At 37.5% G+C, this 24,649-nt stretch overlaps 1 protein-coding gene across 1 annotated transcript; it reads right to left on the bottom strand.

The window, feature by feature from the left end:
* Positions 1-205: 205 nt before the first annotated feature.
* Positions 206-23,890, bottom strand: TSPAN8 (tetraspanin 8). Its single transcript, XM_060306955.1, has 8 exons — positions 23,792-23,890; positions 20,276-20,338; positions 14,317-14,454; positions 12,565-12,639; positions 12,364-12,465; positions 8,308-8,442; positions 4,896-4,979; positions 206-259 (listed from the first exon to the last, which is right to left on the bottom strand). The coding sequence occupies exons 1-8, from the start codon at positions 23,888-23,890 to the stop codon at positions 206-208; spliced, it is 750 nt and encodes a 249-aa protein (XP_060162938.1).
* Positions 23,891-24,649: the final 759 nt, after the last annotated feature.

Below are 24,649 nucleotides of genomic sequence, written 5' to 3'. Positions count from 1 at the left end.
GGAAAAATGCACATTCATCTAATTTCCTTGTGTCCCTGAAATCTTAAATATGTTCAATATGACTGGGAGATCTCTGTGATCTAGCTAAATGACACATTTTAATAGGACAGCTGCTCTTAACACAGCACTCATATATTTAAAGTTACAAATCCAAAACAAAATTTTAAAGGGGTTTGACCGATGATGACTTGACACATCTACAGACTTATTTCTTCCTGATCTGGCAGTACAGGACAATAGAAAGTATCAGACCAAGTACCTAGAAAATAAGAGGATTAACATGGAATTTAAAGTAAAACACTAGAGATATTATAAATAAAAAGAACATTGTATATGAAAAGATTCTGGCTACTGACAATTCGAATGTTATTTATCTAAGTCATCTCTCTTCCTGGGAAATTAGAGACTCTAACATTGAGAAAATGCTCAGTATTTTTGTGTTTCAATCAGGGTTTTCAGCTAGCAGTCTGCCTCTAACTGGCCCTATTTGATTGTGCAGTAGCAGCTGTCACTGAAGCAACCCACCCTTCTGGAATACACATACCCTTCTGTAGGGCATGGCCATGGAACTCTGGGGACTCAGGCCTCTGGGTCTAAAGATGCCTACTGCTTCTATGAAAAGCTTATAATCATCTGGTTTAGATCATCCACATAAAAATCAAGGAGTCTAGAATTTCTCTTGCCATATTTTTAGGCATCGCCAAGAGGAATGAAAGAAAAAGTAACCCTTTTCTTAAAAAGCTTCTAAATTGAAGGGGAATGGCATCATTCAGGAATTTCCTTTGAAGTGAAAATGTACAGCTGAAAATCTGGGGCATAATTTCCATCTCTTTAAGTGGCTCTCCCAAGAATGAGGGACCCCAGCACTTGCCCTAATTGGCTCTGAAGTTGGTGAGTGGCATGCTGCGGCTTTGATGTAGAAATGACAGAACCTGTGTGTATTGCAGATAGAAAGTTTCCTCTCCACCAGCCTCCTCTGAGGGGAGTCAGGGAGAGGATGAGATGCCGTTTATGCTGAGTCATCTCCAGCGCTCCTACTATACGGAGATGTCCTGCTTACTAATTCTTTCCCGGAAATGCCTTTCAAATGAGAACTGCTGCCCAATATTTTTTCCTTCAAAAAAAAAAAAAAAAAATACTGAGGGACTTCCCTGGCCATCCAGTGGTTAAGACTTTGTCTTCCAATGCAGGGGATGAGGGCTCGATCCCTGGTCGGGAGCTAAGATCCCACATGCCTCGTGGCCAAAAAACCAAAAAGAAAACAGAAGCAATATTGTAACAAATTCAATAAAGACTTTAAAAATAGTGCAAGTCAAAAACTCTTAAAAAAAATATTGACACCAATTCTTTGCAAAAATAATGACTTTCATTCAGAATGTTCTAAAAGTCATTCTTTTTGAATGACCGGAGAAAATGTTACAATTTAGTCTTTTGCTTTGGTCCCAAGCCTTAAGTCTGGGAGATGAGTATCAGGGAAGAATCACGAAAATGGGCAAAACAGTGGGATAAGGCAGCTATCATCTTTCACTGTCACATCCGTGAAATAGAAGCCCAGCTTGCATCAGCAGACTAGACAGTTAATACCATACTTTCTTGCATTTCACTGCCTCTGAAAAGAAAATGTATCATTGTTCGTAAAAATAGGTAATAATTAAAAGAGATTCATCCTATAGTAATGTATGCTAAGACTCAGGATAAACTTGCTAAGTAATGTACACGTGCTCCCCATATTCTGAAGCCATCTAAAAAATGTAAAATTATTTTTTCTCTCTTTTAACTGCTCCATTCCTGGGACCATTCCTGGGTCCATTCCTGGGACCTCCTGTCAGGATAACTTTTATCCTACAAAGTGGTGACTATCAGTGTCAATGGCTTTTTTTTTTTTCCCCTTAATTAAAGTGAGGAGAGAAAGTGCTGATCATTTTTTGTGCTTGTAAGTTGCTGTAGTCAAATAAGGAGAGATATGATAGTCTGGTTAATGCAGAATAATGAGAATTCCAGTGTCTATAGATAACATTTTCTTACAAAATAAAGCATTTTGCATAGATTTCTAGCATCCTACCTGAGAAGAATCCCTCAGGTATATGTTCTTAACAGAGCCTTGACAAAAACCATCGGCCATTCCATCAGAGCCTATGCCTAAACAGACTAACGCCAATGATGTAAACGTCAGAGGGTGGGTTTTTTCATATGATATTTTTCTATGGAGATAGTTTTAAGTGTATTTTCTGCAGGGAGATATTTGCTTTGTTTGCTTCTTAAAAATATTTATTAGAAGTGTTTTTCTGTCTATATATCTTTATGTTTTCTTGAATTTCAAGTTGGGGAAAAGAGAATGTAGATGGGCCTAAGTGTTAGGCAACCAGTATTAAGACTGTAAGACAGACTGATGGACATTTTTTGGATACGTTTTTATAGAATAGCTACCTTAGCTATAGACTATTTTCAAAGCTATTTTTTAAAGTAAAAATGAGAGGGGATACAAAATGATTTTTCTTTCTCTTCAAATCCCAGAGGGAGGGCAGATTTTCTATTGAGAGAGTGAATGAAAAAAAAATTTCAAACAGTTCTTTGAACCAACTATCGTATCTACATAAAGTCTACAAATCACACTTAACTGGCATAACTTGAAATGGTTATAGTTTGTGATATTACCATGTAAATTCTATATCTAAAAATTCCTCTATGAAAGGTTTTCAGTAAGGTATTTTCATATATATATATATATATATCTTTAGAACAACCAATAGAATATCTAAATATATAACAAATATATATATGGAGTATACCAATTTCATAAAATACTGAAATGCTATTCCTCTTGTAATCTTATTTTCCATCAGATGTCTTTAGATTCTTGGCAATGTCTTTGGCTATGATATGAGAGACATCAATCTTCCCAGCTGATTATGTCCTTTTTTCCCCGGCTTTGCTTTTGAGAAGCTTCTTAAAAGCATCTGTGGGTTGTGGCCAAAGTCAATTGTCTGAATTTGAGTCTAAGATGGAATGTGACACTTATATTGACACTTACATTGAATACCTCAATTATTTTTTTTAATAAACTTATTTTATTTTTGGCTGTGTTGGGGTCATCGTTGCTGCATGTGGGCTTTATCTAGTTGCGGCGAGCAGGGGCTACTCTTGGTTGCGGTGCGCGGGCTTCTCATTGCAGTGGCTTCTCTTGTTGCGGAGCATGGACTCTAGACGCAAGCGTTTCATTAGTTGTGGCACATGGGCTCGGTAATTGTGGCTCACAGGCTCTAGAGTGCAGGCTCAGTAGTTGTGGCGCACGGGCTTAGTTGCTCCGCGGCATGTGGGATCTTCCCAGACCAGGGCTCAAACCCGTGTCCCCTGCATTGGCAGGCAGATTCTTAACCACTGCGCCACCAGGGAAGCCCTGAATACCTCATTTAAAGCTGGCTCATTTAAAGTCTACTTTACCAACACGTGTGTGTTTTAGTTTATGGATGTGTGAGTACATATGTGTGATTGCTCACTTACATCCACAGCCATTAACTCATATTTCTAAATTAGCATAAACCCAAAATTAGCATAAACCCAATTAGCATAAACCCAAAAGAGTTTATGCTCTTTGTAGAGCATAAACTCTACAAAGCAGAGAAACAAAGGACATTTTACAGTGGGTAGAATTGACAGAAACAGACCTAATGCACAGCACCATTTGACTTTGGTCATATATCAGACATAAAGGAAGACAGCCGCATCTACCAACAAAAAATTCTTCATATTTGGACCTATTCGTTTGGGCTACAAGGAGGTCATGTTTAATAGCCCAATTTGCTTCTCATAGTTCCAGCCCTTTCTCTTATGGTTGGCTGAGAATTTCCACCGGTAACCTAAATGACCACTTAGGACACTAAATTGCTTCAATCTCAGCTAAAGTTACTCTCTGACAGTGATGTGGCACAAGTAAGAGGTAAAAGCTACCAGAAAACCCAAGGAGAACGTTGTACAATATTTCATGAGAGTGAAGTAAAACTCACTTAGCTGAGCAAACCAGCCCGCAGAGGCGTTAACTAGGGAGACACCTAACATCGTTAGGATTCTTGCCAATGCCCTGACGTGGACTGGTGAGTGAATTTGACTCACTTGATATCTAAATTAGCAAGATCTGGGATGATTACAAAAACACTTCCCTGAAATAGTTTTATTTCATCTTTTTGCAAAGAATTTCAGGCCACGTTAAAAAAAAAAAAATCCTTCAGGTTCTGAAAACACCATGCCAGAAGAGTCTAGCAAGATAAAAATCCTATACAGCATTTTTTTTTCAAAGTCAATAATCAAATTGATGAGAGTAAATGCAGAAACCTCAAGCAGAGCGTCCTTAAACACTTCTCCAAGTGAGTCCATAGTCCTTACACTGAGAACATCAAAGTCAACTGTCTAGTTTTTAGAACTTGTTAGATTTCTCTAGACTAGAATAGCAGGAGAACAGTTCTCCACACTCTTGAGCTCAGTTTTTATTTTCTATTTCAAAATCAGAAAGAGGGATAAAAACTTGTAAAGCTTGTGTTTTTATTTTGTTTGGTGCTTCTTCTAACTTCAGGAAACATTAACCCTTGTGCTAGTTTTCAATGGGAAAAGGATATCTGGGACTAAGAACTGTGTGGAAATTAATTCAACTTCTTCCCCCAGGAGAGAGATCATTCAGAAATAATAGCTTCTGCCCTGCCAATTTCCTAAGACGATAATCCCCTCCCCAGACCCAAGGCCAGTAGAGGCAGATGCTGGGCCTTGGGCACTTGGTACCCAGTGCTTTTCTGAAGCACCTGGTTTTTATTTGGCTCTTAGATTTGTTAGAAAAATTTGTTAGAAAAATTAATGAGCAAACAAGGGAATAAACAGAGAATTAATAATGCAAGATAATACTATACCTCAACAGCTGCCAGTCCAAACGCTAGTCCAATAACTATGGAAAGACTTCTTGAAAATAAGCATCTTATCAAAGAAAAGCATGACTGTTAAAAACATTAAAAAATTACCTTTAGTCAAATTTTGACCTTATTTTAGTACAGTACAAATTTTTATTTATTGAGCTAACTTTTTACATTGCTATCAAGGAACATACTCAACAGAAAGGAATTGGATTATTCCCGCCACTCCAAACTCCTTCCCTGCTCCGAAAGGTTATAATTGTTGTGGTTTGTTCATACATTAGGAAGCATTTGAGGAACAAAGTTTTGCTTCAACTACCTAATTACTGAATCTAGGGCTATTTAGTTATAAATACTCATTTTATCCTAACTTCTGATTGTTCATTTTAGAGCTGTTATCACCTTGACTGTGTATTTTTTAGGTTTGTAACCTGCAGCAGAGAGTACCCTCATTGAGGTTTCAGCTAATTATAGTGTAGATTTTCATTTTTTTAATGATTTAAAAAAATTTTATTTATTTTTTGTCATGTTGGGTCTTCGTTGCTGTTCGTGGGCTTTCTCTAGTTGCAGCGAGCAGGGGCTACTGTTCGTTGCGGTGCGCAGGCTTCTCATTGCAATGGCTTCTCTTGTTGCAGAGCACAGACTCTAGGCACGCGGGCTTCAGTAGTTGTGGCACATGGGCTCAGTAGTTGTGGCTCACGGACTCTAGAGTGCAGGCTCAGTAGTTGTGGTGCACAGGCTTAGTTGCTCCGTGGCATGTGGCATCTTCCTGGACCAGGGATCGAACCCATGTTCCCTGCATTGGCAGGTGGATTCTTAACCACTGAGCCACCAGGGAAGTCCCTACATTTTCATTTTTAAAACAAGGTTTTTTTCAAAAATCCCTTAATATGTGTCAGGGTTATTTTTACCTTAAAAAGGAAAAAAAATCATTATGTCCACTGTTATGCTCTTACTTTAGACAAAAAGAGAATTTAGAAATTTGTCTCTCTGCCACATTTTTAAACATTTATTCAAACCAGCATGAAATTTCAAGCTTAACATATTTTAGACCAGACCTAAAAATTTCAACAATTGTAAATTATATGAATAATTTAAAAAATGGAAAAATAATATACAATGTAATAGTGTTATTGTCTGTATTGCCAGAAAATATATCATCCCTATGATGGTCTTATATGTGCAAAGGGCTAACAAAATATTGCTATTTGTTAAATAAAATAAAAGTTCTCCATGAGGTTAAGACAGTCTCTTCCCCTTCATTCCTGAATGTAATGGGTTTCTCCATTCTCATCTGATCCAAAGTGGTAAACATTAGAGGAAATTATTACATCATCTAAGATTAACTATGAGATTAATGGTATCTACTGAGTCACATTCATTATATTTTAGGGGTTTTCTCCCCCTCCCCCTCTACATAACCAGGTTATCTTGGCAAAAGGGAGGGGAAAAGAGAAATGTGAATTATGGACATTCCAGATTTCTTATTTTTCCAGACTTCTTGCAAGTGACACAAGGCAGATGGAAGTCTTTCATGAATTTATGATCTTCCTTTTGGGAAACTGATGCAGCTATAAGTCTATCTTCAGCTGAATTATGTGTGAATTTGGAGGGAATATCTATTATTTTTCAGGATAATGCTAGGGCATTTCAAAATCTATCCTGAGGAAACACATCTTTGAGTTGAATCTTTAACAGGACACAGATAGCAATCTACAATTTAATTTACTAATTTCCTCATTATCCTAAGTGGAAACTCCATTTGTTTACACCATAGTTATTTCCCCTCCTCCTTGTGGATATTGTATCACTAAAATTACATAGAGAGGAGGAGAGTAGGGAGGAATATAAAAATTAATAATGAAAACTTTTAGTGATATTACTTTGATGATGAAAAGACATGGTAGCTCTGTAATCTGGTAGATAACTTCTCCCCCATGTGTTACTTTAAATACTAGTAACAGCAATTTCTCTTCAGAACAGTCTCCTTTATTTTGATAAAATTAGTAAAAGGGATGTGATAGTCAACAGGTGAGACGTTTCCCCTGAGATACTTCCTATTTCCTAATATATAATTAACCTCAGTAGCCATTACTAAACCAATGCTAGATTGAAAATATTCTTTAGGGATTACAGAAATTAACTCACTGAACTATAATAGCTTTCATGTATCTCTCTCTCATCTAGCCTATAATCTCCTAGAGGGTCCACAAGCATGTCTGATTCCAGCAAGGGTCTGTCTGACACCTAGTAAGCAGTGAAGAATAACAGCAAATAAATGAAACATTAATATCAACTGTCATTTCTGTACACTTCCCTTCCAGGCAGAAGGAACAAATTATGTAAAGCCCTATGGTAAGAGACATATCATGTCCTGCAGGAAGCTGTATCTTGAACCCCAAAGACTGAGTTAAATGGGGTCCCATCATATCCTGTGCCTGGTCCTATCCAAGAAATACCAATAGTTCGTTGGATTGAAGTTGCCTACTTATCTTTCTCTCTTCCCTATTAAAGCATTCACTCTGTGAGTGCAGACATTGCGCCCTATTTAGGAATGGATCTCCAGCAGTTGGTGAAAGGCCAGTACATAGGAAGTGGTCAATAAATATTTGATGAATTAAGGAATAATAAGAAATATAACATCCACATATTAACATTCGCAAGTGACATAAATATGTCATCTCTACAACACATGAAAGACAAACCTAAGTTTTTCTTTTCTTTTTTTTTTTTTTTTTTTTGGCTGCACCAAGTGGCAAGTGGGATCTTAGTTTCCAGACCAGGGATGTGCCCGCTGCAGTGGAAGCACAGAGTCGTAACCACTGGACCACCAGGGAAGTCCCCCAAGTTTTTCAATTGACTTTAAAGGCATGAGGCAACTTCTCAATTGGAGCAGTAATTAGGCAAATTGGTAGGTACACTTAACAACCAGAGCGGAAACCTCTAAAGCCCAAGTTATTTCTTTACACTCAATACAATTACTTGAGAAAGAGAAACTTTGATTGGAAAAAGAAAGCTTTACTTTGAAAATTAAAGTGAAAATATAGATTTCTAAGACCTATGTTAAAATAGAAAAATAGAGGAGGATAATGATTAAAGTCACCAAAGACAGGACAAAATAAACTTTTATCTGTTAGCTTGTACTTTGCCTCCCCTTGCAGTAGAATGTTTCTTTGATCTACTAAAGTTGAATTTAAATGATGCCAGACTCATAGAAGAAATAGAATACTTTCATTTTTATATCTACTTTTATCTTTAAATAAGGATTTTTTTTTCATTTGGGAAATTCCTGGGACTTTTATATCATGATTCCCATTGTAATTGCTGCAATTTAATATTTTGTGGAGACTTTCATTGTGGGAAAAAAAAAACAACAGAAGCACTTACTGTGCCAAATTTGATTTGTTCTCACCTGTTTGTAAATAGTTTTTCCATCATACTTTGTACAAGAAGAATCTGATGCACTTGGACATTCACATGACTTGTAATAGTATTGAAAATTATTTCCCCAATCAGAAGCTCCATTGATCAAACCACAACATTTTAACTGTTTGATGAAAAGTAGATATGAAAAACAGTCACGAGAGAAGACAAAAACATTGTCAATACATTGAATCACATTCTTCTGAAACCACTATTAAGATGTTTCTTATACTAGCATATCGTATAAGTCACCTCACTTAACTCCCTGAATGAAGAAACAAAAATGAAGGAATCTTCCATTTTGGCCTTCATGTTAATGAAGGAAAAAATAGAGTTTCAGATGAAAAAGTCTGAAGAACTTGGAGAGAATATAAAAAACTCACCTTCTAGTTTTTAATGAAAAAAGAGAGGGGCAGAATCAGATTTATGCTTCTTAGGTCTTAGAAAAGAAGCTTCCAGAGAGTTCATGAGAGAGTCAAGGTCTCTTTAAAGAACTTTTACTCAAAAAAGATGAGAGGTTTGAAAAGTGAAATTTCTATCTCATGACCTTTGATCACTTTTGGAGGAGAGGGGGAAAAGAATGAGAGGCATCTCAAAGGCCAAAGAAGATGCTTAGTGGACCTTCCATGAGACTGAATTTTACACGGACATCTGTAAAACAGCTAAGGGGTGAAAATGATGAATGAAACTCTTAGAATAATGTCGGGAAGGTTAAGGCTCAAAATAAACCAAAACATGGCGAAACACTAAGGAAAGTTGTGATCATGTTTGGGGAAGTAAAACAAGAAAGGGATAAGCCCAATGACTCAGAGTAATGGCACATAATATTATTAGATGAAAGAGAGAGGTCATTATCTCATCTTGCCCTATTTGCTTTAATTAGAGAGAAAACTTCTCATGCAGAAAGGTAGAAAAAAATTGAAGAAAATAGAACCAAGACTGGGTGTTTTTCTAAGGCTCAAGTGCATTGCAACGGTAGGCTATTGAAAGGACTTACACTTACTGGCTGGTGACCACGTTACCCATGTTACTTAAACCTCTCTGTGCCACAGTTTCTTCATCTGTAAAATACAGATAATAATAGTCGCTAAGGATAGTATCTAATTCATAGAGTTGTTGGAAAGATAAAAATAGAATACCCATGTGAAGATATGAACTGTTTAGCTCAATGCCTGGCTTGTAGAAAGTACTCAACACGTGTTAACTGTCATCATTGTTGTTTTTGTTTTGTGTTTATTGTTGTTGTTTCCTTTGTGCTCTAACATGAACATGATCTGTTCAACATTGATATCAGTACTTTAGATAACATAAAAAGTGTCTTTTCAACTCTGTAGTTGATATAGAGCTGGGAGTGATGATTAATACATTGGAGAACAAAATGGAGTTCCAAAAATAGTTCAAACAATGGACTTAAACTAACAGGTTCAACTGTGGCAGATATAAAGTCTTGTGCTTTAGGTCAAAGATTTACTTGCACAAATGTATGACTCATTAGACATTCACGTGACAAAGAGCTGGAGATTTCTGATGGTCTCAAGGTCAATCAGTATTAGCAAAGAGAGTAATCTTGAAACAACTTCCTTTCTTGTTTCCATGGTAGACATAATTAATTGCTCACTCTTTCTGATTAAATAATCTTGAATGATAATTGATACAGACACTCCAGATCAAAAAGAATATGTCCCACTATATACACTCACAGATCAATCCATTTTTGGAATACAGTATTCCTTAGGGAGGTATAGAGACACACTTACAAAAGACAGAGCAGGAGGTAGAAAGGCTAAACTTGGTATAATATCTAGTCACCAGATCAGATGTGGGAGCAGCTGGGGAAGAGGTTGGTCAGGATGCATTGAAAGTGTGATAGCAGTTGGATGAACAAGGCACTGTTCAGTGAATGATACAACAACCTCTAGACAAGTAGTCATCACTAAGAATTCAAGAGAGGCACATTCCGCTAGTATGTTAGCAGAGAATTTCTGTGGGAATTCCCTGAAAACCAAAAAGAAAGCCACTTAATATCTACAAATTGTCAGTGTGATGGGGCCCCAGGTCACCTAGCCAGAGTCTGGGGTAGGATTCTTTTTCCAAAGAGGCATTACGAAAAAAAAAGAAAAGAAAATCCTTGTGGATATACATTTAAAACAAACAAACAAACAAAAAAAGAATAGACAATAAAAGAGAACCATAGTCCTGGGAACGCAAGGAGCTTCAGGCACAGAATTTGTGTACAAGAGCAGAAGTAATTCAGAACTGTGCTACATCAAACAGAACATTTAAAACCCTATGGTTGGCACTAAGCCCTTGGATACCAGGGACAACGTGCAACAAGTGTGATGCAGGACCCAACCCAGAGACCCAGTGGTTACCTGTAGTACATTTTGCCCTAGATCAGCAAGCAGGGAAGATCAAGGATGCTTGGTCCCACCCAGTGGAGAAACTGAGTTGCCTAAATTCTTCCTGCTTTTAAACTTGGATTAATCTGGACTCTAAAGTGGGAATAATCCTGGAGGAGAGAGGATCAAGGAGTACAGCTCTGGGGGAGCTAGGAAAAACACAACACAGAGGAAGTTAAACAGAGACTAACTCATATCAGGTTTCAGCTCCTGGAAATGATGCTTTAAGCAGAATTTTTACAAGCTGGGGTCTATCCAAATAGGAACTGGGGAATGCTCTGGGAAAAAATGTCATCTGATAAATAGTTCAAGAAACAAGTTCAAAATCAAAGCTTTTAGAAGTCATATGAGAAGCCATTTTCAAAGAAAAAATTGCAATATGTAGAAGTAGATTTTTTTTTCCTCTGAAATTCCAGAAGGAAGAACTAAGACTAAATGATATAAATTCTAGGGAGGAAGATTTTGTTTCAAATTAAGAAAGAACACATTAATCATCAGACTTAGATGTAAAGGGAATGGGATGGAATGGGCAAAAATGGGCAAACTTTCAGCTCTTCAATATTTAATTAGAGGGTGTATGAACATAAACATAAAAGACTTCAATTAATGAGAAGTCAGGTTAAATGTCCTGTAAAATCTAGCTCCCCTCTAAGATTAGGAGGATTTCTATGACATATGTGAAATAAATGCTACACGTAGTTAATATGATGGAAATTCTGAGTAAAGAAGGTGTGGTTGGGAGGAGTTTCACAGAGCAATACTTTAGTCAAACCTCAAAGCACATGTAGTATTTGTAAAGAAAGAAAAGTAGTAAGTACATTCCGAGGATGAGGAATGATGCAGAGACAGGAAGGCAGATTTGTTTAAGAGATCCTGAGAAGACAAACCTGGTTGGACTAGAGTGCTTTCTTCATGGAGTAGTATTTAGTAAAGTTAAAATATTAGGTAGGATCCAGGTAGTAGAATACCTTCAATACCTGCCCAAACTTTGACTTTACCCTGAAGACAGTGAAGTAGCCAAAGTAAATACATACATACATATATACTGGAAGGGCTACTGTACTGCTTAAAAAGAATTAGTGAGTCAGACAGATCTGTATTCAAATTCCAACCCCATCACTTGTTAGCTGTCAGACCTCTCGAAGTCGTAATCCCCTCATCTGTCTAATAAAGATAATGAGGATAACGATATTATCCATCTCATAGAGTTGTGAGAATTAAATGAGCTACTGAATGTAAATCTGGTACACACTAAGTAGCAATAAATGATAGCTATAATTAATTTTATGAGAGAAGGGTGGGCATGGAGGCAGAGAAGGAGAGAGAGAGAAACTCCAAGCATCCCAAACACACTATCCTTCTAAATGGTAAATATTAAAATCCTTATTGATCTGGCTCAATCGAGGCTTAATCTTTCATAAACATATCTTCTTAATCTCTGTCCTATGCTGCCTCAGAACTTTGTAAGAAGGTGGGGAAAAATTAGAAATATTCCTGGATTTTTCTTATGGCATAGTGACAGAATAATCAGTCAAAATCTGCAGAAGGGAGAGACGTTTTTCAATCTTTAGAGAATACACCTGTTAAAAATTAAGTAAACAGAGAACTATGTCCAACTCTCCAGATAACTTACAAACTCTAATTACCTTTTCTTGAATTTCAGAAAAGGCTTTCTGGAATGGTTTTCCATTGGGTGCACTCAAAAGATGTACATTAGTCTGGAGAGTCTCTTTAAGAGCACGTTCAGTCTGAAAATTGAAAAGTATTGTTAAATTATTCATGCCAGAAGGTAGCATGTCAATTTTTCAGACTTTTCCAAGATTATTAAGTATCATACGTGTACACACCTTAGATTTGTTAGTAGCTCCTACGATACCTGCCACCACTTGCAGAAGTAGGACCAGAATCAACCCTATGAAAAACTGAAAGAAAAGAAAAGGAATATATATTACACCCAGTACATTCAGTAACATCTAGGGACATTTTGGCACCATGCTTCTTTCTGCAGTTGGGATCATATTACAGTTGGAGTATTAACCATGCTCTTCATTTACTCCATCCTTTGCCTCAAGAATCAAAATTGGGGTCATTACTACTCAGAAACATTCTCTCCAAAGACTGACTAAGGAAAATGGTTAAAACTAAAATCGACTGATAGGACTGTATGCATCAGTATGATGTTGAATGGAGGGAAGTTTGAAAACTTAGATGAAGTTATTTGAACATGATCTTTCTCGTCCTTCATCAAACACAAACTCAAACTTCAAGACAAACTTCAGAACTGAATACAAAACAACATCTCTACCACTATTAGAATCACCTGGGGTCTTGTTATAAATAGAGAGTCCTGAAATCTGCCTCAGATCTACTGAATCCTACTTTTGGAGGATCCCACAAATTAGTTTTTTTGTTAAAACAAATTCTTCAAGTAATTAAATTCCCCAAATTGGGGCTTCCCTGGTGGTGCAGTGGTTGAGAGTCTATCTGCCGATGCAGGGGACACGGGTTCGTGCCCCGGTCCGGGGAGATCCCACATGCCCCGGAGCAGCTGGGCCCGTGAACCGTGGCCGCTGAGCCTGCGCGTCCGGAGCCTGTGCTCCGCAACGGGAGAGGCCACAACAGTGAGAGGCCCACGTACCGCAAAAAAAAAAAAAAAAAAAAAAAATTCCCCAAATTGCAAATGAAGCCTTATTAATCAAAAAGCAACCCACCAGGGATGCTATTAGAGTCCCATTAAAACTCTATCTTTACCTTCCCTCATAATCAACCATCAGTTAAAAATTATTTGTTCAGGGACTAACACAATACTACTTTTATCAGAGAAACAAGTTTAGATGAGCTCTGATAAACTCATGTCAGATTTCTATCTAGTAAATACTTGATGAATTTTTCTAATATTTTTTTCTATACCCATTTATAATTTTCTACTGTATATGTGTTAAAAGTGAATATCTGTGGGTTATCCCAACCCAATCTATCCTTGAAGCTTTCTAAGGGACAAATTTGATTATCTCACACCCTTACAATTTTCTTAGCATGGACTACGATTTGACTGTAGCCCACACCCAGACCCGTCTTCCATTATTTACTGAAAGTAGCCCTTGCACTCTCTAGCCATACCCAAGGCTTTGCAGTTCCCCAAACATGCTAGCATTGTACTGCCAGGTCCTCTCCCTGGAAAGCTCTTCACACACTCACCCGTACAAACACCTTATTCACTTTTGCTTCTGGCTTGAAAGTTCCCTTCTCTATCCTTGCCCTTCTCTTCTTGGGCCACCTTCACTGTTGCTAATTGTTTACTTGTCAGTCTTCCCTAATGGGTTCTAATTGTTTTCGTATCTATGTATCTTTTAGCACAGTATCTGGCACATAGCAGGTACTTAGTAATTGAATGAATGACTGAATGAATAACTAAAATTTGTCTTCTCTCACAGTATCCTCTAATCTAAGATAAATATATTAGCTTCCACAACCAAACCCTCTAAACAAAAGTGAGAGAGTTTCATCAATCTTGGCAAGTCCTTTTGACAGACAACGGGGATGGGAGATAATCCTTAAAGTTTGAAGGTTGGGTATTGGGATTTGTCAGGAAAACTCACCAAAACAAGCACGAACTGGTTTTCTTTCATGGCACCAAAGCATCCCAGGAAACCCAGAATCATGATGGTAACACCCACAACAATCAAGATATTCACAGCAATATAGGGGTTAATGGTAGCAGCCCCAGGACTGAGAATCTGAAAATGAAAAAGATCAATGACAGAAAATCCCTTTTCTTGATGTTTTTTATTCAACAAATATCCACTGGGTAACTACTGTTGTGCCAGGCCCTGTTCTAGGACCTTGAGATACCTCAAGGATGTAAACAAGCAAAAATTCCTGCCTTCAAGGCACTTACATTCTATTCTATTGCGGTATTACTTGTCCAGATAATGTTTCCAATTTTATATTTTTTGAAGATGATATATTGGACGTTGGATGGAAGAAATGAAATAGGCTTTTAAAACATCAATTATTCTAAAAAGCTTAGAAGGACCGGTAGTTTCACCCATGATGTGATCTTTGATTTGCATATTTTGTGTTTTATACCTGACAGTAGCATCATAAAGCATGTTTTTATGGCAGTTTAATTATTTAAATTATAAAGCCTAAGTTCCTCAAACAGATAGACTCAACAATATGAGTGAATCTCAAAAACATTTCATTGAGCTAAATAAACCATATTCAAAAGAGTGATTGCTGTATGATTCCATTCATATGGCATTCAAGAATAGGTAAATCTATGCAAAAATAAACAAATTGGTCCTAATCAAACTTACAAGCTTTTGCATAACAAAGGAAACCATAAACAAAATGAAAAGACAACCTATGGAATGGAAGAAAATATTGCAGGCAATGCGGCTCACAAGGGATAAATTTCCAAAATATACAAACAGCTCATGCAACTCAACAACAAAAAAAACAAACAACCCAATCAAAAAATGGGCAGAAGAGCTAAATAGACATTTCTTCAAAGAAGACATACAGATGCCTAACAGGCACACGAAAGGATGTTCAACATTGCTAATTATTAGAGAAATGTGAATCAAAACTACAATGAGGTACCATCTCACACAGGTCAGAATGGTCATCATGAGAAATTTTACAAAAAAACAAATGCCAGAGAGGGTATGGAGAAAAGGGAACCCTCCTACACCGTTGGTGGGAATGTAAGTTGGTGCAGTTACTATGGTAAACAGTATGGAGGTTCCTCAAAAAACTAAAAATAGAGTTGTCATATGATCCAGCAATCCCACTCCTGGGCATATATCCGGACAAAACTACAATTCAAAAAGATATATGCACCCCTACGGTCATAGCAGCACTATTTACAATAGCCAAAACATGGAAACAACCTAAATGTCCATAGACAGATGAATGGATAAAGACGATGTAGTGTGTGTGTGTGTGTGTGTGTGTGAGTGAGTGTGTGTGTGTGTGTGTATATATATATATATATATATATAAAATGGAATATTACTCAGCCATCAAAAAGAATGAAATAATGCTATGTGCAGCAACATGCATGGACCTAGAGATTATCATATTAAGTGAAGTAAGTCAGAAAGAGAAAGACAAATACCATATGACATAACATATGTGGAATCTAAAATATGACACAAATGAACTTTTATGAAACAGAAACAGACTCATAGAGAACAGACTTGTGGTTGCCAAGTGGGAGGGGGGTGGAGAAGGGAAGGACTGGGAATGTGGTATTAGCAGATGTAAACTATTATCTATAGAATGGATAAACCACTAGGTCCTACTGTATAGCACAGGGAACTATATTCAATATTCTGTGATAAACCAGAATGGAAAAGAATATGAAAAAGAATATATATGCATGACTGAGTCACTTTGCTGTACAACAGAAATTAACACAACATTGTAAATCAACTATATTTCAATTTTAAAAAGTATCCATTTGGGGAATAAATAAAAAAGAATAGGTAAATCTAAGCTATGATGATAGAAATCAGAGCAGTGCGGCCTTTGAGCAGAGTATAAAGGAAAGAAGGAACTGACTGCAACGGGCCATGAAGGAACTTATATTATGAGTTAATACAGATGCTTTGCATTTTGATTGTAATAGTGATTACATAGGTCTATACATTTGCCAAAACAAACAAAAATTTAAACTAAGAAAATAAGATAAGTCTAGTTTCTAATATTCCATATCAAGTCTATCTCCTTGTTCCCAGGAAGTATAGTCTATAGAGTCTTCCAGAGACTCTTTATTTTGACTGACTATTTAGTAATGGGATATTGTGGAAAATATCCTAGGGCCCATTACGATGGGTTGGGCTACCCATTCTGCATAATTTGGTTCTTTTCTGCCCCACATGTATACTCTTCATCACTTTCATAACACCTAGCCTCAATCTATCTCTTTCTCTACAGATATGTCCAGAAGTAAATCACAATTAAAAAGTGAAACCTTGTTCCTCTGTTATATTCGAGTGCTATGTGTAGCCCATCTACCTCTTATGACCTCTATCTACTGGGCTATTTCTAGGTAGAACACTAGGTCTTACACTAGCTCAGAGACTGCCTCTTGGAATCTGCTGCACAGCATGTAGACTAGCTCCTTTAACAGGAAATACCAAAATAAAAAACAAAACAAGCAAACACACACATACTACTATTCATGATCTTTACATTTTTAAAGACTTTTTAAATCAACTCATAGCCTAGACAAAACCTTTATTTGATAATCAGGAGGAAGGAATATGCTAAAGTTGTAAGAGCACTAAAAACTAAAATCTATATTCCAGTCAGAGTCTTTATAAATAACTAAGTTTCTAACCATAGAACAGTCAACTAACTCTACTGGGCTCCAGTTTCTCACTTATAAAGGTATCAGCCTCTGTGATACCTAAGGCTTCCTTTGTCTCTAAGAGTCTATGCTTACAGATGATGTTTCGATTTACATATTTAGAAAGCTGGGTTATGTCCTAAAGATTTTCTTTTTGTCTCTTTTTCAGGTTTTCTGGTTGTTTTTTTGTTGTTGTTGTTGTTGGTTTGCTTGTTAAGATTGGAGCTAAGAAATCAGTTTCGTTAATAAACAGGCATGGTAACTGAGTCAAAATAGGTAATGACAAAAAAAACCCCCAAAAAGCAGCATTAGAAACCCCATTCTTCTACTCACCATCAAAGACTGCTTCACTCGCACATTATGGCCAATGCAGGAAAACCCTAAGTTATCTAAGACAGTTTAAGCCTCAATGGCTGAGTTATGAAGACTTGGTTAGTCAGTCCAGATATAGAAACAGTAGGTCAAATACCTACCAGTGAGACCTGGATAGTGCGGCCAGCACTTATTTGGCAGGTAATGAGGCACTTCTCTGAGACTGATCTGGGCAGAGTGACCCACTGCCAGAGTGGCCAGAAAGCCATGTGTTGGCTACCTGAGGATCACTGCTTCAAGTCCAGCCCAACAAGTGGCTATTCTTATTCAGAAAAGAAATAGAAATCTGAGTTCAGGTATTTGTTCCAGGGGAGAGACAGCAGAGTTTTAAAAGCTGTCTTGGATGAACACTGTCTCTGTGTGTCTTACAACAAGGGGAGAATTTCTACAGGAAGGGACACGGCTGAACTTTGAAGAGAGGGCTGAGGGTCTTCTTTGGATTATAAAGGATCTCCTGGGACAAGGATGGTTGTGCATACGTTTTGCCTCCTGCAGGGCTGAGTTCATCCTGATGGAGAACAAGGCATCCCTAAGAGACACTTTAGCACCAAAAGCTTTGCTAAAAGATGTTCATAAAGACATCCTGACATCCTTGTTTTCTGTGTTTGCACTCAGGTTTCTCCTTCTAAAACTTCTTCCTCTGTTTTTCCACTAGTAAAATTCAGTTTTCTGCACAGTCTTGATTCTTTGTCACTGACTTTGAATAAAAATAAATCAAGCCAATTTCACGTAAGTCAAGCTGGTTAAAATCGTCCTGGAAGATACTGACTTTTGTTTAGGGTTAGAGGCTGACAGAGCACAAGAGTCAAAATGTAACTAAAGATGCTGCCTAGCTCTATTAAATCATTCTTATCCCCAGATTCATAGTAACACCCTCTCAAGGACAACAGTTCTTTAATACATTCAATGTGTGTGATTTCTTAGACTAAACACCAAGTTTGTTTACCAGAAGCACTGGGGGGAAATAAAATGTTCCCATATCAAACAGAAATAAAATAAAATTTAAAAATAAAATACAGGCTGCACACACATCTCAGAAAGGCCAAAGCACCATCTAAATCAATAGCTTTTAATCTCTGTGCTTAATTATGAGTCCCAACGTCAAACATCACCTTCTAAATGATTCTAAGAATCTTCAAATACTCTTCTAGGACTCAAATCCCAGAGTCCAAGGGCATCAAGAAGTCACAGATATATTTATATCACTATAAAACGACAAATGAAATCCTGATGGACTAGAATGTTACCAACTATTGCCACACCTATCCCCCATTCAACTTCTTCACCATGGTAAGGCACAGAATGAAGAGGCAGCGAATTGCCACTGTGACTCTCTGGGTTCTCTAATGGTAGAAAGCAAATTTTAAGGAAAAAGAAAAGGAAAGGAAAGAGAGAAGAGAAAATAAAAGAAAGGGAAAGGGAAAAAGGAAAGGAAAGGGAAAAGAAAGAAAGAGACGGGAGAGAAGGAAGGGAAAAAAGGCAGGAAGGAAGGAAAGAAAGAAGGAAAAGAAGGAGAGAAACGGTGAGAGAGCAAGAAAAAAAAGTCCAAAAAAACCAATCCTTTTAAAAAGGGAATCAGAACAGATGTCAATTTGCTTTTGCTTTTAATATTTCTTTCAACTAGGCTATGCCCAATGGCATGTAACTGCACCGTGGTATAAGTTTTAATAGAAAATGCATTACCTTAATTTCTGTTTTAATAATATCTTAATAATTATTAAATAGGAATCAACATTCCTCTTAGAGAGGGAAACTTTATTTAGGCAAATACTTCGAAAGGGCCCTAGGAGTACATGTGAGCCTGAATAGTGGCAAGAGCCCAGATAACAAAGAACAAGGTAACTGCCCTGCGTGAGATAAGAATCGTAACTTGCGGGGCGGAACACCCCTGGGAAGAAGCGAGCTGGGAGAATGGAAGCAGGGGAGCCAGGAAATGGTGCCAGGCACTGTGTTAAGTGAAACTGACAGACCAACCCTCCCACATGCTCACCCTGCTCCCACCCACCACACACACAATCTTTCCACACTTGTGACACTGTGGTACAGAACAGAGACTGTGTGTGTGGAATCCAAAGACCAGAGCTAGAATTAATTGTAGGAACTAAACTTCCTCCAGACCCACAGAAATCTTGGTAAGACCTTTGCCACCCATGGAACGGTGTGTGGTGGGGCACAGGGGATCATGCTAATCTTATCTTGATGTCAGGAGGCTGGACATTGCCGGTCAACTCCTGAGTTACACCAGTGACCAGCCTCTTGCTGTTACAAGGGGTTACCCTCAATACCAAGTGCCCCAAGTAATTACCAACTATCTTTGTACTTTGCTGCCTTTAAAACACAGATTCAAATTCTTCTTCTCCAAGAGAACCTGTCACCTTCTTTTCTTTTGGATCACTACCCCACCTTGGGAATCAGCCAAATTATTGTCAATACCTTGTACAAAAATTGCTCTTGGTGGGGAGGCAAGGTGGTCTATATCCTCTAGATAACTTCAGGCTGCACTTCAGCAAATAACGAAGGAGGCTAATTTCTGCTTTGGCCCCTTCCCGCCTCCTCTTTCATTCCCATCTTCCTATTAGGGGAATAACATCTTCTCCATTCTCTAGAAGGATTGATCAATGCCTAGCACAGTGCCAGGCACATAGTGGGTAATTTTGATTAATTAAATTTAATTAAATTATAAAATCACAGATCAGCACAAATGATTACATGAGGCAGTTAAGGAAATGCTATAGAAATATTTTTTATTATTATTATTACTGTCATTACTTTCATCATTATAAGAGAAATAAACTACTTTGGCAGCGGAGAAACTTGTATTTACTTACCTCTGGACCATCTTTGCCTGCTCGTAGCCAAATTGCTACTGCCAGGATTGAGGCACCGCATAGCTGCAGAAAAAAGAAAAAATGTTAGAGTACGCCCAAGATAAACTACAACTCTAATTCCACACACCTCTAGCCATCTGGTAACAATGGTTTATCATTAATTCTACCATTACAACCTAAAAGACATAAATGAGGCATATTTATGTGTAGATAATTGCTAAAATGTTCTGTTGTAATTGGAAAGTTTGATAAGAATAATCTGTTTTCCATCCACTACAGGGGAGGGGAAAGATGGTTTTCCATGTTTCAACTCTTAACTGCGTTTCTGCTAGATTTTAACATACAAAAGATAAGTAATAACAGTTTAAAGACAAAATATCCTTATTGGGCCTCTGGGTTTGTCTTTGAGAAGCTGTCTTAGACCATAAAGGAAGGGAATAACTGATTAATCACCAAACGTTCCTTCAAGATTCAAGAAGTCGGGGTGTAGAGGGAACAGCAGAACATTTGACAACATTTGCTGTTAAGCAACAAGGGTTTACGACACTTTTTGTACCCAAATAAGCTCTTTTAAAAATAAGCTCTTTTAGGTAGTAAAGAGAAGAGGAACAATGAGGAACAGTATTTAAAGTCTTAAATTCCTTTAATGACTTTACCAGATTATTTAATTTGGACCAAGACCAACACATAAAATGTGAAACACATTTTACTTTAATGTAAGAAAAAACCTTGTCTTTCAGTTTTGTTTTTGTTTTGTTTTGTTTTTTAAGGTATAGATGTTGTGGCCTCAAAAAATAAAAAAATCAAAGATCTATTATTAGATAGAGATGTTGAGAACAAGCTTGGTAACATACCAGACACAGCAGTAGACTTTGGAGGAGTTTCTAGACTATTCTGGCCTTAGGGTTCTCTGACAGAGAAATACCTGAGTCCTCCAAACCCCATGACTTTGTAGTATCATTGCTTTCATGTATGGTTGGGCCATATGCCCAAAACCCCCAAACAGCGGTTTCACTTAACGGCTTCTCATTACGTTTGCTTTGGGAGTAGAGTCGGGGCTTTTGTGAAAGGAATAGGGAGTGCAAACAGCAGCTGAACCTATGCTCCCTAAAAGATCTCAAAACTCATCTAGGTTCAAGCCCTTTATTTCAGATTAAAGAAACTGGAATCCCAAATGATAACAACGGTCACATGGTGAAAATCCAGCAGCACTCCTAATCTAGCCCCACCCTTACTACATGCTTCAACTCCTGCAAAACAACAAATGCAATGGAAAACCAAAGCTTTTTACCAAAGAGCTCTTTGCCAAATCACCGAATCACCTATACAACTTAATTATCTTTTAGGTGTGCACACGCACACACTATAAACTGCAAATCTTTGAATAAACAGCTTTAGAGCCTGAAAACTCTCCTTATTTCTTTTCCTCTTTTCCACTAAATCCTAATTTCATTTGCAGATGGAGATAAATGCTCATTTTAGTGGTTCTTTGTTAATAAATAAACCTGCAAGAATTTATATCAAATGATAATGAGACCCTCTGTGATTTTCAGTCATTTTATAACAGTTGGATTTTTTGTTTTTCCAATTTGTTCACTGATATTTTTCTTTCTCTTTTTTTCTCCTTTCATAGGTAGATTTACATTGTTTGTCTTAATAGTCACTCTGGCTTTCAGGTTTAAATGAAAATAACATTATCTGAATAGCTATTATGATTAGCATCTTAATCTGATGTTTTTATAAAATTATCGATGAGAATATTTTAAGAAATGTATCATAATTTGCTAATTAAATTAATTAAAAGTAATTGGTTTTCTATCAAGAACAATCAGTGTAGAGCCATGATTGATACTAACCTGTTTTATCCCAATTGTTATAAGATTGATCATCATAATTGTTCTTTGAGTCCTTTCTCCAGTTTGGCTTTAAGGGTTTGCCCCTGATCTTTTTATAATGTTTTAAATAATTTGGAGTATGAATTAAGAAATAAGCATCTAGGTATGTCCTTCTTTCTGTTGATAAAGTTGTACAAGGAAATTAGCTGATGTGTTAGGCCCCCAGGTTAGGGGGTTAGGTTAGGTCCCCAGCCATCAGTGGACACTGCAGAACTTACTAGGCCTACTCCCCACTACCCCTTTCTGGTTTCTCTTTGAAGAAAGTCACTGTTGTTGCCATTCAGCTCTCATGGAACATCCTTCTTTTTATGAAATTAGGATGCAGTTGGTCTGAGCCAGCATTCTAAGAAATTACGTAATTGATGTTTGCTTATGAATATGCTATGGACTGAATTATGTGCCCCTAAATTCATATGTTGAAACCCTAATCCCCAATGTGGCTGTATTTAGAGATAAGTACCCAAAGTGGAGGCCAGACTCAGGGTGAGCATCTCCCTCCAGCCCCACAGATTCCTTGCCCCACGAGGCCAGAGGAGGATAAGAGTAGGACTAAAATACTATCACACCAGATTCCAATATTTTTAAATTAAAAATCAATACGATTGTTGGAATTGGGAAAACAGCATTAATTGAATTATTATTGTGTGTCAGTCCTTGGTCACAGGCTTTCATAAAGTATCTTAGTTAATCTTCACCATTGACCCTGCTGCGTAAAATTACCATCCTCGTTTAACAAGTGCAGAGACTGAGGCAAAGAAAAATCAAGGAACATGTTCCAGGCCACAAAGAAATGTAGATTCAGGATTTGAATCTCAGTCTGCCTGTTTCTTCAAAATCAACTTTCCAACATTCTTCTAATTTATGATAGAAAAATTTCTGTCTTATCATAATTCTTGCCATTTTATTTCTTCCTCTGTTTCAAAATCCAAATTGGAATTTATTCATCACTGCAGAGTGGTTTCATACTCCTGACTCATAAAAAAGCCTGTACAATGATGGCTGAAATGTCTGTTTCTTAAACATTTACTTAGCATTATTCTGAGTTCTTTATATGTATTAAACCATCTAAACTTCACAACAACCCATGAAGTAGATATTACTACTATCCCAATTTTACAGATAAGGAACTATAAAGCACAGAGAGGTTAACCAATTTCCCCAGGGCCACACAGCTGGTGGTGAAGGAGGTGAGGTTCAGCTCTTAGCCTCTGGGCTCCAGTGTCTTTGTCACTGTTTAAGTTCCAAGCTGACTGCATAGTGGCAGGCAACCACTGTATTTACAAAATTCACACATTTCATCCATAGTCAAGTCTATCTTGGGGGATTTCATCAATCAGAATGAAATATAATTGCACCTTATTTTTCAGTTATCCCATCTCATAGTTATGTCTGCTCTGCTTCAACTCTCTTCATTGCGCTCGGCACAACCAATCTAGCGTCCCAGGTACCATATAAAATACAACGATGACATTGAAATGCTGGTTCTTGAACTCTCTCAATTCCTGACTTCCTTCTGCTCTCTTCAAAACTCTTCATGGTTGGCTTCCTTCAGTTGCTAACACCTTTGGCTTTACAGCTTGTCTCCTTCTCACCTTCCCCCATTTGGGTTTGGTAATGTTACGTCACTCTGCTTTCCTTCATAAAGAGCCAGCCTTTCCACAGCTCTCTGCCTCTGGCAATGGTTCCACTGAATCTGTGGGCTAAAGGCCCTGTTTTCCATGCTAACCCAGACCCCTAAGACGCTCCAAGCATCCACAACACTCCCATGCCTGACTTATCTATGAGGAGCATATGAAAATGTGGGCAGTTTATCTGTTTTGACACAAGACTCAGAGAAATAGGTTTTGCACCTATGATTTACCTATTATCTACCGCACCTCTAATTCACTCTAATTTGCATCAAACTCTAGCATGAGTGATTAGGAATGATTTTTACTTTCTCACGTTTTTCTTCAATTACTAATTCTAACAAATAGAAATCACTGCGTATTTATGTGGCATATCTCAAGTTCTCTCACAAAAGAAACTGGTATGTTTAGCTTAAATGACCATATGCATACTTTAGAGATATTCCAACATCTGGCCCTACTTTGCAAAGGCTTAGTTTCTCTAAAGTTACACCAGAAAGAATTCATTTGAAAACATAAGGCCATGGATGTCTACAAGAAAACCACATCAGCGGGACCGTAAAATATTTGCTTAAGTAAACATTAGAAATGTGACAAATTGCTAATTTCCTATGAAGGATTATAAAATTCCAGCTGAGAACTCTGGGCTGGGAGTAGAGGGGAGAGTAGAAATAGGAATGGTTCCCGAACCTCACAGACTCCTGCTCTAACTTTTGAATGAAAATATGGATGTCACCTGTTGGCTGAGAAGTTATCATTGGTCTTTACAACTGTTGCTCTTACTCAAGATGTCTCATATAAAGATTATAGGTCCCTTCCCATCACTATGCTGATGGGAAGAACAAGGCCTT

The sequence above is a fragment of the Globicephala melas genome, chromosome 10 (assembly GCF_963455315.2).
Source record: "Globicephala melas chromosome 10, mGloMel1.2, whole genome shotgun sequence".
NCBI lineage: Eukaryota > Metazoa > Chordata > Mammalia > Artiodactyla > Delphinidae > Globicephala > Globicephala melas.
This window is presented reverse-complemented; position numbering and strand designations above follow the sequence as displayed.